This window comes from Elaeis guineensis, chromosome 3 (assembly GCF_000442705.2).
Source record: "Elaeis guineensis isolate ETL-2024a chromosome 3, EG11, whole genome shotgun sequence".
Lineage (NCBI taxonomy): Eukaryota > Viridiplantae > Streptophyta > Magnoliopsida > Arecales > Arecaceae > Elaeis > Elaeis guineensis.
Genome location: NC_025995.2, coordinates 104,115,223 through 104,128,579, shown reverse-complemented (window position 1 = coordinate 104,128,579; position 13,357 = coordinate 104,115,223). Strand labels below are relative to the sequence as shown.

Sequence of the window (13,357 nt, the reverse complement as noted above, 5' to 3'; positions counted from 1 at the left end):
ATATATATATACTCACACGCATTAAGATAAATAAAAAAATATTTAGATAAATTAATATATAATTTTTATACTTCAGATAAATTTATGATACATATTTAAGTTTTTTTAAATATACGTACATAATAATGATCTAACGCACATCTTTCAATTTGATACAGTTAGAACATTGGCGTGCGCGCTGAAAGAGTTGTGTTCGTGCAAGATTGTGCAAGTCACAGGACCATTCGGTGCTGTCCACATAGCGAGCGCATGCGAAACGGCCGGAGAAACGCCCATTCGTTGCTTACGGGCCAACCAACGTTCAATCAAACAATTAAAACCTGCATCCAGTGCTGCGACGATAAAAATAGTTTTTTAAACAAGTAGACACAAAAACCTACCTTCTAGGTCCACAAACAGAGCGACAGCCGATATCATTCTCCAACGGCTGAGATTTAATCTTACAAAATGTGGATGGATTACTATACATGATGATTTTCGGACGCTAAATCCAGCAACTAGCTCACAACTGGCCACTTAATTAAGATCACCACAATCCCCAGCTGCCACCCACAACGGCCACATCCCCTGATCTAATCTGATTCCCCAAGTCTCATTGCAGCAAACCGTCGAATGAAGGCGCTGTCCTTACAGTGTACCACACCCATCGCAACGGTAAAAGAGTAAAACAGTCAAAATGAAAAAGATAAAAATAAAATATATTAAAAAAAAAGAGCACAGAGAGAGTAGTGAGAAAAGATGGGGTGGGCCTAGCAGTTATTGGGGGTGAACCCCACCACCGAGTTGTCGAGATCGAAACTGACACGTATCCCCTGCTGCTGGACGTTGCCGATGATGGACAGCGGTGCCGTCGTCGGCGCGAAGGCCAGGCAGTAGGTGCCAACGCCATCCACCGGGATGAGGTAGTTCTTGGCCGGCAGGCGGAGCTCCCGTCCCTGCGGAAAGTGGAACCCCACCGTCGGCACCTCCACGCTGGTTCGCGACGAGAGGTCGTAGCACGTGTCGAACAGCGATACCCCCTCCGCCGCCGGCAGCCCCGCCGTCCCCCGCCGGAACGCGTCCCGCAGCGCCCCGTACGCATCGGCCTGGAGCCGCGTTACCGCCGTCCCAGAGTCCACGATCACACCGCCGCTCCCGCTCTCGTCCATCGCGAACGACGACGGCGGGATCGACAGCATCTTCCCGCCGACGCTGATCCCGGAGAGCCCCACGTAGTAGAAGGTATCCAGCTTCCGGTTGCGGAGGAGCGGCGCGGCCACCTCCGCGCCTGAGGCGGCGGATGCGCCGAGCTCGAGGGTGGAGCTCGCCGGGGAGTCGCGGTCGACGAGGCAGTAGGAGAGGGAACGGGCGGAAATCTGGGAGGGGAAGGAGAGCGGTCCGCCGCCGAGTGCGAGGAGCCCCGCGGCGCCGACGAAGAGACCCTCGTTGTCGTGGCCGCACCCAAAGGCGACGCCGGCGACGGGGGCGGAGTCACCGAGGGTCACCGTCTCCGTCCCGAAATCCCCGACGGTGTAGGACCCATCGCCGTAGGAGACCTGGTAGAGGCATGATGAGCCTTCGGCTCCGCCGGAGGAGTTGCGGCAGGCGGAAATGTCGAGGGCGCGGCAACGGGGCGAGTCGCAGGGGAGGGGGGAGTAGGAGGAGGAGGCGGAGGGGTCGAAGATGGGGTCGGATTGCTCGTAGCAATCTGCGCAGGGCTGGCATTGGACCCAGGTGACGTCGCTCCCGGTGTCCAGCACCATGTACAAGGGCTTCGGAGGGTTCCCAATCCCCACTCTAGAGAAGTACTCGCCGCTGCCCTGGCTGGTCCCGGAGACGATCGGTCCCCGGATGCTCTCCGCCGACGCTGCAAACTCCTTCTCCTCCGCCACAGGCTTCAGATCTGTGCGTTTGACGCTGTGGGCGGCGAGGGCGAGCTGGGCGGCGATGGATTTCACCCGGGCGGAGTCGCGGCGGAGGCGGTCGAGGGTTAGGGTTTTGTAGTCGTTGGGGCGGGGATGGGCGCTGGTGGGGAGGAAGTCTCGGGAATGTAGCTCAAGGGTAAGGCCACCAGAGGTGGTGGCGCCGCCGCTGGCGTGGCGGACGGACTTCACCTCTTGGTCGAGGGCTTGGTCGGGGTCGAAGGAGAGGACGCGGAGGGCTTGGTCGAGGGAGGCGGAGACGTCGAGGGTGGCGGTGTTGGGGACCGATCCGGTGCTCCGCGGCGAAACATTCCGGGAAAGAACAGGGAAGGCGGAGAGTAGTGTAAGAAAAAAGAGGAGCAAAAGGAAGTGGAAATTTTCCGCCATTGTGGTTACCGTTGTGAGACGTTGAGAATGGGGAAGAGGGATGGAGGGGTGGAAGAGCGGAGGCGAAGGGTTTTAAGGGGGCAGAAGTGGGCGAGGGGAAAGCGTGCGGGGGGTGGGGGGGTGGGGTACGGGAGGGGGGAATGTGGGGGAATTTAACGGGCTTTCACGTCATTGGCGTTGCAACAGAAGAAAAGCAATAAGCGAGGGAGGGGCTTCGGACCTAACGCTCTTCTCGAGGAGAAATATTATTGCCACGAGAGTTGGATACTCGGATACCTTGTGCCTTTTTTACTTCGGACCTCGTTACAGTGGAGCTTTTGAACGTTTTCTTTTTCCCCCAGCAACCTTGGACGAGCTTTGTGGCTAGGTCTAGGGTTGCAAAAGGGTGGTCCATGGGCTTAGCGGGATGTATTTGGTCGAGTCCAGATTTTGCAATTAGCTAGACGAGCTCTAATTAATTGGAATTTTGTAGGAGTTGGACTGAGATCGCGCTGAGGGCAGGGTCCACTCTAATATTCGTGTTGAGTTAGTATTTTACATTTGGCCTAAACCTACAACTGTTTCTCCGTAAGTTGGATCAAATTTCCAGGTTCAAATTAGCGTTTGTTCTACAAATTGAATTAAATTATTCTAGAAAAATAAAATAAAATAAAATAAACAAAAGCAAAATGCAGGTGAGCTGCACAACAAGGAACGCACAATTTGATCACGTCAGTCTGCCATATCTGGCACACATTGCAATTAGTCTGGCTTGTGCCTATGCTATAGGCATTGTCTGGTACTCATTTTAGCTATTATGCTTCTAATCACATGTTACATATGACTTCTTGTAGCATTTTTGATAGAAAATTGCTATGTGCCATGGTCTAGCGCACACAAAAAGCAAACCTTGCGTATAGCATGAAATCCTTGCTTGCACACCAAGCTTCCACCACAAAGAGCCTGTTTGGTATTATTATTGTTTTGTAATTTTTTTTCTTAAAATTAATGATGTGACATGTGGAGATTGATCCTAGAGACGGCATTTGCATGGAACTTCAATCATTCATTGCTCGTGCTTTGCAAAAAATTTAAAACATAGAAGAATTCATGATATATATTTATCTAATACAGTTCAATTTTCTTATTGAAATTTGAAAGAAAAGTCGAAAACAAAAACAACATCAAAAAAATTTTATATCTGTGAATTATAATTATTGCAAAGCTATTATGTGGTAGCCGCAATTGCCATACCATCATCACGAGATTAAACTTTATACATCATCATCACTACTTAGTTATGCATAAAATTTATTGAATTAACATTCATGTCATTTATTAGCATGACTTTAGGTGGTCACATGATTTTAGATATAACATAACAACCTATAATATTTTTTTTATTAAACATGATCTCCATAATTTTTTTCTTTGGTAGTATGATTCTATATCATTGTTCTTTGTTATCGTGATTTTGTATCAGTTGATTTTATCTGAAGTATTGTTATATATAATCTTGAGATACACCGTATGTGATAGAAACAGAGATAATAAAGTCGTTTTCCCTCTTTATCTCTTGTTTTTCTCTTTTTCCATAGATATTCTAACATGGTATCAAAACTATAGATCATCTAATATGCTGCCATCATCTCTTCCACCTTTGTTTGGTCGTTGTTCTATATCTAGAAGGATTGAAAATCTCCATTGCCGACCTATCAATCTCGATTTCTCGTAGATCTTTTGTTTTTTCAATAGATCTGCAGATCCTCTATTTTTTTGTAGATAAATATTTAAAAATATTTTATTTTTTTATAAATCTATAGCTTTTCTCTATCATTTTGCTCATTAGTTTTAGATCTTTGATCATTTCTCTATATCATTGCTCCACAAATTTTTCTCCATTATCGACTTTCGGCTATCTTGTCTTTGAGTGCCAACCTTTACTTTTGTGATGTTTTTATCCGTCAGGATCATCGACCTTCGACTGTCTTTTTTTTAAGCACCGATCTTCTCTCTTGTGATGTTTTTATCTATAAGAATTATCGGTCTTCGATTGCTTTCTCTTTGAGTGTCGGCCTTTACTAGCGACCGCTATCTTCAGCATGTCTTCTCACAATCACATCATTAGATATGTTAATTTGCTACATTTGCAGAGTTGTTATGATGTCTTCTGATTTGCTACATCAGTCTCCATGATGCTATGTCAACTCCTGATCTATCACGTCAGTTTTTGAATATATTTGTAAAATAATTTTTAAATTCAAGATGTCATCTGCAATATCACTATTGAGTTTGACGGGGAGTGTTAATATGATCCTAGATGATTACATGATTTTAAGGATTATAAGATAATCCATAATATTATTTTTTATTAAACATGATCTCATAATATTTTTCTTTGGTAGCATGATTGTATATCATTTTTTTTTATTGGCATGATTTTGTATCAGATGATATTTTTTTGGGTCTATATACTGTTATGTATAATTTTTAGATGTACCGTATGTGACTGAAACAGAGATAATAAAGTCCTCTTCCGTCTTTCTTTCTTGTTTTTCTCCTCTTCTACAGGTATTCTAACATCATTCTTCACAAGCTCTTAACCGTCATTGAATAAGCTGATGAGCGATCAAATAAGAATGCAATTTGAGGGACCAGTTTAATTTGCTATTATTTTTGTAGCCTCTCATGCTTTGCCTGGTCTGGAAGTACTTGCATAAAAAATAAGACAGTATGATATTTACTATAGTCAAATTTTAATATTTTGAGACATGGCTGAAAATTCCATACTCCAAATTGTTAAAACTGCATGATCTTGATGTAGTTTTAAATTTTTTTAATAAAAAAAATCCTCTGATTCTCTCTCTAACATGCATATTCACCGTAAGAAAATAGATTATTAGTGATGACTATACACCATCGCTAATAATCCGAATCCCATCGTTAATACTATTAGCGAGAGAATGCCATCGTTAAAAATTTATTGAAAATAATTTTATCGCTAATTATCATTATTAGCGACGACGACAACATCGTCGCTGATAGGAATAATTAGCAATGATATTAGCGACAACAAAGCCGTCGCTAATATTTTTTTCATTTTAATTTTTTTCTTAATTAAAAATTATTAGCGACGATATCACTAATGCCGTCGTTAATAATTTTTTATTTTAATTTTTTTAATTAAAAACTATTAGCGACGGCTTTGCCCATCCCTATTGCCGTCGTTACTAATTTTTTATTTTTTTTAAAAAATACATAATTAAATTTTTTAAAATCTATTTTAATCACAGTAACAATCAATTATATTTTTTAAAATCTGTTATAAATAAAATAATAATTATTTACCACAATCGTAAATATAAAATTAATTATATTATATTAAAAATATAAATTATATAATTGTATAAATTTATAAAATTTTATAAGTATCAAAATTACACATATATAAAAAAAATCATGTGAGCTCCTCCTCATCCTTCTACTCCTGTACGTCTTGTCCAACAGCTGGTGGATGAGAGCTGGATATTCCAGCATCTTATAATGAAGAAAAATAAAATATTATTAATAAGTTTCGATATGAAAGCGTATATATCGAGACGGAGACGTATATTTCGATATACTATTTCGATTCTCGAGCAGATTGTTCCTAAATATTTCATTCAATGATGTGGAGCTATAGACACTCTCGGCCCATCGATTGGATGGTTAGATTGAATTTTTACCTCCTAGATCTCATTTCCGAACTTAAGCCTAAACATGTGAAGTTTCTAAATATAAAAATTTAAAACAAGTAAAAAAAATTATTAATAGACTTATCTACTGTGATGGTTATGACAACGTGCCCAGCTGATCACGTACATGTGGATCTCGAAGAATCTTAACAACAGTATTGCGGACAGCGTCTCGAAAGCTCTGAGGTCGCTGGCTCCAAAGCCTCTACATGGCCTCCTCTACATATGCATCACTCCATGTCTGGGTCGTCGAGGCCTGAGAGGAGGACGTCGAAGAATATAGAGCTGTTGGAGGGTTGAAGCTATGGCTGAATTTTATAATCCGACTCCTACTCCCCCCTTCGGTGGTCTTGAGCCATCCCTCAAGGTCAAGAAAGGACTGAGAGAATGGATCCTCACTGTGCTGCGATATGAGATACTCTGCGTAATCTGCCTATACAGTTTAGAAATTCATTACTTTATACATATCAGTATATATAAAAACTTAATAAATAATGTTGGGTATAAAATACCCACAGCCGAAGTTCTCAGCGGGATTGACCCTTGCGGGCTCCGTCATCAACTTCAACCGCTGGTAAGCCCCGCCCGGACTCCTACGGGAGCCGGGCTCCGTCGCCAACTTCAACCGCAAGGAGGGCCCCGTCCGGACTCCTACGGGAGCCGAGCTCTGTCGCCAACTTCAACTGCTGGTAAGCTCCGTCCGGACTCCTACGGGAGCCGGACTTCGTACCTGACCTTAATTTCAGGAGGACTCCGCCCGGACTCCTACGGGAGCCGGGCTTCGTCCATGACTCCAAGGGAGACTCCGCTCGGACTCCTACGGGAGCTGGGCTCCGTCCACGACTTCAACCGCAAGGAGGACTCCGCCCGGACTCCTACGGGAGCCGGGATCCGTCGCCAACTTCAACTGCTGGTAAGCTCAGTCCGGACTCCTATGGGAGCCGAACTTCATACCTGACTTTAATTGCAGGAGGACTCCGCCCGGACTCCTACGGGAGCCGGGCTCCGCCCACGACTTCAACCACAAGGAGGACTCCGCCCGGACTCCTACGGGAGCCGGGCTCCATCCACGACTCCAAGGGAGACTCCCCCCGGACTCCTACGGGAGCCGGGCTTCGCCCACGACTTCAACCGCAAGGAGGACTCCGTCCGGACTCCTACGGGAGCCGGGCTCCGTCGCCAACTTCAACTGCCGGTGAGCTCCGTCCGGACTCCTACGGGAGCCAGACTTCGTACCTGACTTTAATTGCAGGAGGACTCCCCCCGGACTCCTACGGGAGCCGGGCTCCGCCCACGACTTCGACCGCAAGGAGGGCTCCGCCCGGACTCCCACGGGAGCCGGACTCCGTCGCCAACTTCAACTGCCGGTAAGCTCCGTCCGGACTCCTACGGGAGCCGGACTTCGCACTTGACTTTAATTGCAGGAGGACTCCGCACGGACTCCTACGGGAGCCGGGCTCCATCCACGACTCCATGGGAGACTCCACCCGGACTCGTACGGGAGCCGGGCTCCGCCCACGACTTCAACCGCAAGGAGGACTCTGCCCGGACTCCTACGGGAGCCGGGCTCCGTCGCCAACTTCAACTGCTGGTAAGCTCCGTCCGGACTCCTACGGGGGCCGGACTTCGTACCTAACCTTAATAGCAGGAGGACTCCGCCCGGACTCCTACGGGAGCCGGGCTCCGTCCACGACTCCAAGGAAGACTCCGCCCGGACTCCTATGGGAGCCGGGCTCAGCCCACGACTTCAACCGCAAGGAGGGCCCCGCCCGGACTCCTACGGGAGCCGGGCTCCGTCGCCAACTTCAACTGCTGGTAAGCTCAGTCCGGTCTCCTACGGGAGCCAGACTTCGTACCTGAATTTAATTGCAGGAGGACTCCGCCCGGACTCCTACGGGAGTCGGGCTCCGCCCACGACTTCAACCGCAAGGAGGATTCCGCCCAGACTCCTACGGGAGCCGGGCTCCGTCCACGACTCCAAGGGAGACTCCCCCCAGACTCCTACGGGAGCCGGGCTCCGCCCACGATTTCAACCGCAAGGAGGACTCCGCCCGGACTCCTACGGGAGCCGGGCTCCGTCGCCAACTTCAACTGCCGGTAAGCTCCGTTCGGACTCCTACGGGAGTCGGACTTCGCACCTGACTTTAATTGCAGGAAGACTCCGCCCGGACTCCTACGGGAGCCGGGCTCCGTCCACGACCCCATGGGAGACTCCACCCGGACTCCTACGGGAGCCAGGCTCCGCCCACGACTTCAACCGCAAGGAGGACTCCGCCCGGACTCCTACGGGAGCCGGGCTCCGTCCACAACTCCAAGGGAGACTCCCCTCGGACTCCTACGGGAGTCGGGCTCCGCCCACGACTTCAACCGCAAGGAGGACTCCGCCCGGACTCCTACGGGAGTCAGGCTCCGTCGCCAACTTCAACTGCCGGTGAGCTCCGTCCGGACTCCTACGGGAGCCGGACTTCGTACCTGACTTTAATTGCAGGAGGACTCCACCCGGACTCCTACGAGAGCAGGGCTCCACCTACGACTTCGACCGCAAGGAGGGCTCCGCCCGGACTCCCACGGGAGCCGGGCTCTGTCGCCAACTTCAACTGCCGGTAAGCTCCGTCCGGACTCCTACGGGAGCCGGACTTCGCACCTGACTTTAATTACAGGAGGACTCCGCCCGAACTCCTACGGGAGCCGGGCTCCATCCACGACTCCATGGGAGACTCCACCCGGACTCCTACGAGAGCCGGGCTCCGCCCACGACTTCAACCGCAAGGAGGACTCTGCCCGGACTCCTACGGGAGTCGGGCTCCGTCGCCAACTTCAACTGCTGGTAAGCTCCGTCCGGACTCCTACAGGAGTCGGACTTCGTACCTGACCTTAATTGCAGGAGGACTCCGTCCGGACTCCTACGGGAGCCGGGCTCTATCCACGACTCCAAGGGAGACTCCGTCCGGACTCCTACGGGAGCCGGGCTCCGCCCACGACTTCAACCGTAAGGAGGGCCCCGCCCGGACTCCTACGGGAGCCGGGCTCCGTCGCCAACTTCAACTGCTGGTAAGCTCAGTCCGGACTCCTACGGGAGCCAGACTTCGTACCTGACTTTAATTGCAGGAGGACTCCGCCCGGACTCTTACGGGAGCCGGGCTCCGCCCACGACTTCAACCGCAAGGAGGACTCTGCCCGGACTCTTACAGGAGCCGGGCTCCGTCCACGACTCCAAGGGAGACTCCACCCGGACTCCTACGGGAGCCGGGCTCCGCCCACGACTTCAACCACAAGGAGGACTCCGCCCGGACTCCTACGGGAGCCGGGCTCCGTCGCCAACTTCAACTGTCGGTAAGCTCCATCCGGACTCCTATGAGAGCCGGACTTCGCACCTGACTTTAATTGCAGGAGGACTCCGTCCGGACTCCTATGGGAGCCGGGCTCCGTCCATGACTCCATGGGAGACTCCACCCGGACTCTGCCCACGACTTCAACCGCAAGGAGGACTCCGCCCGGACTCCTACGGGAGCCGGGCTCCGTCGCCAACTTCAACTGCCGGTGAGCTCCGTCCGGACACCTACGGGAGCCGGACTTCGCACCTGACTTTAATTGCAGGAGGACTCCGTCCGGACTCCTACGGGAGCCGGGCTCCGTCCACGACTCCAAGGGGGACTCCGTCCGGACTCCTACGGGAGCCGGGCTCCGCCCACGACTTCAACCGCAAGGAGGACTCCGCCCGGACTCCTATGGGAGCCGGGCTCCATCGCCAACTTCAACTGTCGGTGAGCTCCGTCCAGACTCCTACGGGAGTCGGACTTCGCACCTGACTTTAATTGCAGGAGGACTCCGTCCGGACTCCTACGGGAGCCGGGCTCCGTCCACGACTCCAAAGGGGACTCCGTCCGGACTCCTACGGGAGCCGGGCTCCATCCACGACTTCAACCGCAAGGAGGACTCCGCCCAGACTCCTGCGGGAGCCGGGCTTCGCCGCCAACTTCAACTGCTGGTAAACTCCGTCCGGACTCCTACGGGAGTCGGACTTCACACTTTACTTTAATTGCAGGAAGACTCCGCCCGGACTCCTACGGGAGCCGGGCTCCGTCCCCGGCTATGACTAAAGGAAGACTCCATCCGAACTCCTGCGAAAGCCGGATTCTGAGCTCCTCTTGGACAGATGGCTAACTACCTCTCCTCGCCAGACACTCCAGTCGGACTTCAGCCGACAGACCTTCGCCCCCTGGCGCGCTGCAGTAACAGCCGCGATTCTGCTCCACTCCCTGCGGCAGATCCCACGCGGCTCCATCACTCCACGACCCTGCTCCACCTCCTGCAACGGATCCCACACGGCTCCATCACTCCTTAGTAGGCCGTAATAATGGCCACGGTCCTGCTCCACTCCCTGCGACGGATACCGCGCGATTCTCCTATCCTCTGGCAAGTCGCGACAACGGACGCTGCTCCGCTTCTCGTGGTCGACTCCACGTGGCACGTCCCAGTAATGGCCACGGGTCCACCCCATTACTCGCCGCAACAAACTTTTTCTGATCACAGGCGGCCCACTACCAGACGGTTACAAGAGTCTCCATCAGTTTGTTGCCCCCTCCGCCTATAAAAGGGAAGAACCCTAGATACGTTATTCCACAAGCTTTCATTTTCACCTAAAAACTCTGCTAAAATTTTTGTTCGAGCACTCTATTCTTGTTGAGGCAGAGAACTGACTTGAGCGTCGGAGGGTCTTGCCGAAGCAACCACATCTTCGGTTTAGATTTCTTTTGCAGGTCCCGACGGCGACCGCGACTCCCTCGACTCTAGCTTCTCCGGTGCAAGTGGATTTTTGCACCAACAGGATTGGTGCTAGAGGAAGGGCTTGTGTCTTCGCAGTATCCTTGTTCTTAAAGGAGCACTCAACGGGACCGCCCCCGGGCATCTCTTCCGACGTCCCCTCCCCCCTCCTTTCTCCACTTGATCCTTGCTCGATGCCTCCCCGCAAGATGTCCACGCGACGATCCACGGCCTCCGCGGCCAGATCGCAGGCTCCGACCTCCCCTCCTGTTTCTCAACCTCCTCCTCCTCCTTCGGCGATGGCGGTCGGTGCGGAGCAGTTTGATCTGCTAGCGCAGCAGGTCAGAGGCCTCACAGAAGCTGTGCAGGCTATGCAGCAGCAGCAGCCGCAGGCATCAGTGCGCTTGGAAAGGGTGTCGCCGGAACACCAGAATCTGACGGCGGGGCGGGCCACTTGGGCCAGCCGCCCCGTCCTTCCTGGAAAAATGAATCCGAGGGTGGAGAGCCCTCAATCGGACCATGACTCCACCCCTGAAAGATCCCTGCCCCCATTCTGTCAGAGGACCCTCGAGACTCGAAGTCGAGAGGATTTCCTAGATCGGAGACTCCAAGAGATGAACCGACGGATCGAAGAACTCCACCATGCTCCCCCCGCTTATGGTGAGGATATTCGCACTGACCCTCTCTTCTCTCAAATGATCATGCAGGAACCGATCCCGCCAAACTTCAAGCTCCCCCAGTTCGAAAGCTACGACGGGACCTCAGACCCGGTTGATCATCTGGAAGCCTTCCGGACGATGATGCTGCTTCACGGTGCTCCCGACGCCATTCTATGCCGGGCCTTCCTATCCACCTTGAAGGGAGCGGTGAGAAACTGATACTCGGCTCTGAAATCGGGTACCATCTTTTTCTTCGATTAAATGAGCCACCAATTTGTGGCCCATTTTGTCAGCAGCCGGCGCCCTCGGAAGGATTCGGAGTCCCTCATCAATATCAAGCAGAGGAATGGGGAGTCCATTCGGGCCTACATCAACCGTTTCAACGTCGCGGCACTGGAGGTCTGGAACTTGGACCAATCAGTCACAATGGCCGCTCTGAAGGGCGGCCTTCAGAAGAATGACCTTTTGTTCTCCCTGGAGAAGAAGTACCCCAGGAATTTTGCTGATTTGTTGGCTCGGGCTGAAGGATACGTCCGAGCGGAAGAAGCCTTCAAAATGAAGGACGAGGAGACCACGAGAGAGCGGCAGGCAAGAGACTCGAATAAGCCCACGGTCGAAAAAAGGTCGAGAGAAGCTCGGCCACATTCTCGATCCCCTCCTGGGCACAAGCGTGCCCATACTCCACCCCGGGTGCGCAGGCAGAGGAGTCCGGATCACGGGGTTCGACGGAGTTCTCCACCGGGAAGGTTCCGAAACTACGTCCCCCTCAATGCCTCGAAGACCCAGGTACTGATGGAGGTCAGGGAGCAGCTCCCTAGGCCGGAGAGGATGCGCACACACCCCGGGAAGCGCAACCCCAATAAGTTCTGTCTCTACCACCGTGACCACAACCACGACACGGAGGAATGCATCCAGCTCCGAGACGAGATCAAGGAGCTCATCCAGCGAGGTCGACTCGACAGGTTCATCCGACGTCGGTCTGAGGGTAGAGGAGATCGGCCAAGGACCCTGCCGCAACCTGAACCGCCAAGAAGGGAGGAGCAGCCCGGAGATCGGCCTCCCATCGGGACCATCGATTCCATCGCCGGAGGGCCTTAAGGAGGAGCAGACCTCCCACAACCATGGAACTCGAAAAACCTGTAAATGTATTGCTTATGATTTCACCTTGAGTCTAAATTCCTTTCGACTTGACATGCTCTTCCCATTTGGCATGGATTTGTCACGACTGGGTATAACCCCTTCAAACGCCTAAAACAAAGTTATGTTAGGAACGGGAGAAGAACCTCATCCTAACATACCTAAAATGAAAGTCCGATTATCTTAAGATCGGATTGGGGGAGAGGCCTTACAACGCCCTAATGCGCCCCCACAGCCATGTCAGGAACAGGAGGAGAACCTCGTCCTGGCATGAGCAAAGTCAAAGGCCCGATTCTTTTAGACCGGATGGGGGGAGAGGCCTTATAGCGCCCTAATGTGCCCCCACAGCCATGTCAGGAACAGGAGGAGAACCTCGTCCTGACATGAGCAAAGTCAAAGGCCCGGTTCTTTTAGACCGGATGGGGGAGAGGCCTTACAGCCCTAATGTGCCCCCACAGCCATGTCAGGAACAGGAGGAGAACCTCGTCCTGACATGAGCAAAGTCAAGGCCCGATTCTTTTAGACCGGATGGGGGAGAGGCCTTACAACGCCCTAATGTGCCCCACAGCCATGTCAGGAACAGGAGGAGAACCTCGTCCTGACATGAGCAAAGTCGAAGGTCCGATTCTTTTAGACGGATGGGGGAGAGACCCTTGCGATGGCCCTTATGTGCCCCCGGGCCCCATTGGGAACGGAGGAGAACCTCGTCCTGACGGTGACGAAACCGGCCGCCCGACAAGATCGGATGAAGGGAAAAGGCCCCTCAGCGGCACCTTCACACTCCTACGCAACCCCG

At 51.8% G+C, this 13,357-nt stretch overlaps 1 protein-coding gene across 1 annotated transcript; it reads right to left on the bottom strand.

Annotated features, from left to right (window-relative positions):
• Positions 1-333: 333 nt before the first annotated feature.
• On the bottom strand, positions 334-2,398 carry LOC105041277 (protein ASPARTIC PROTEASE IN GUARD CELL 1). Its single transcript, XM_010918172.3, has one exon. The coding sequence runs from the start codon at positions 2,286-2,288 to the stop codon at positions 750-752; it is 1,539 nt and encodes a 512-aa protein (XP_010916474.1). The 5' UTR covers positions 2,289-2,398; the 3' UTR covers positions 334-749.
• Between the last annotated feature and the right edge of the window lie 10,959 nt (positions 2,399-13,357).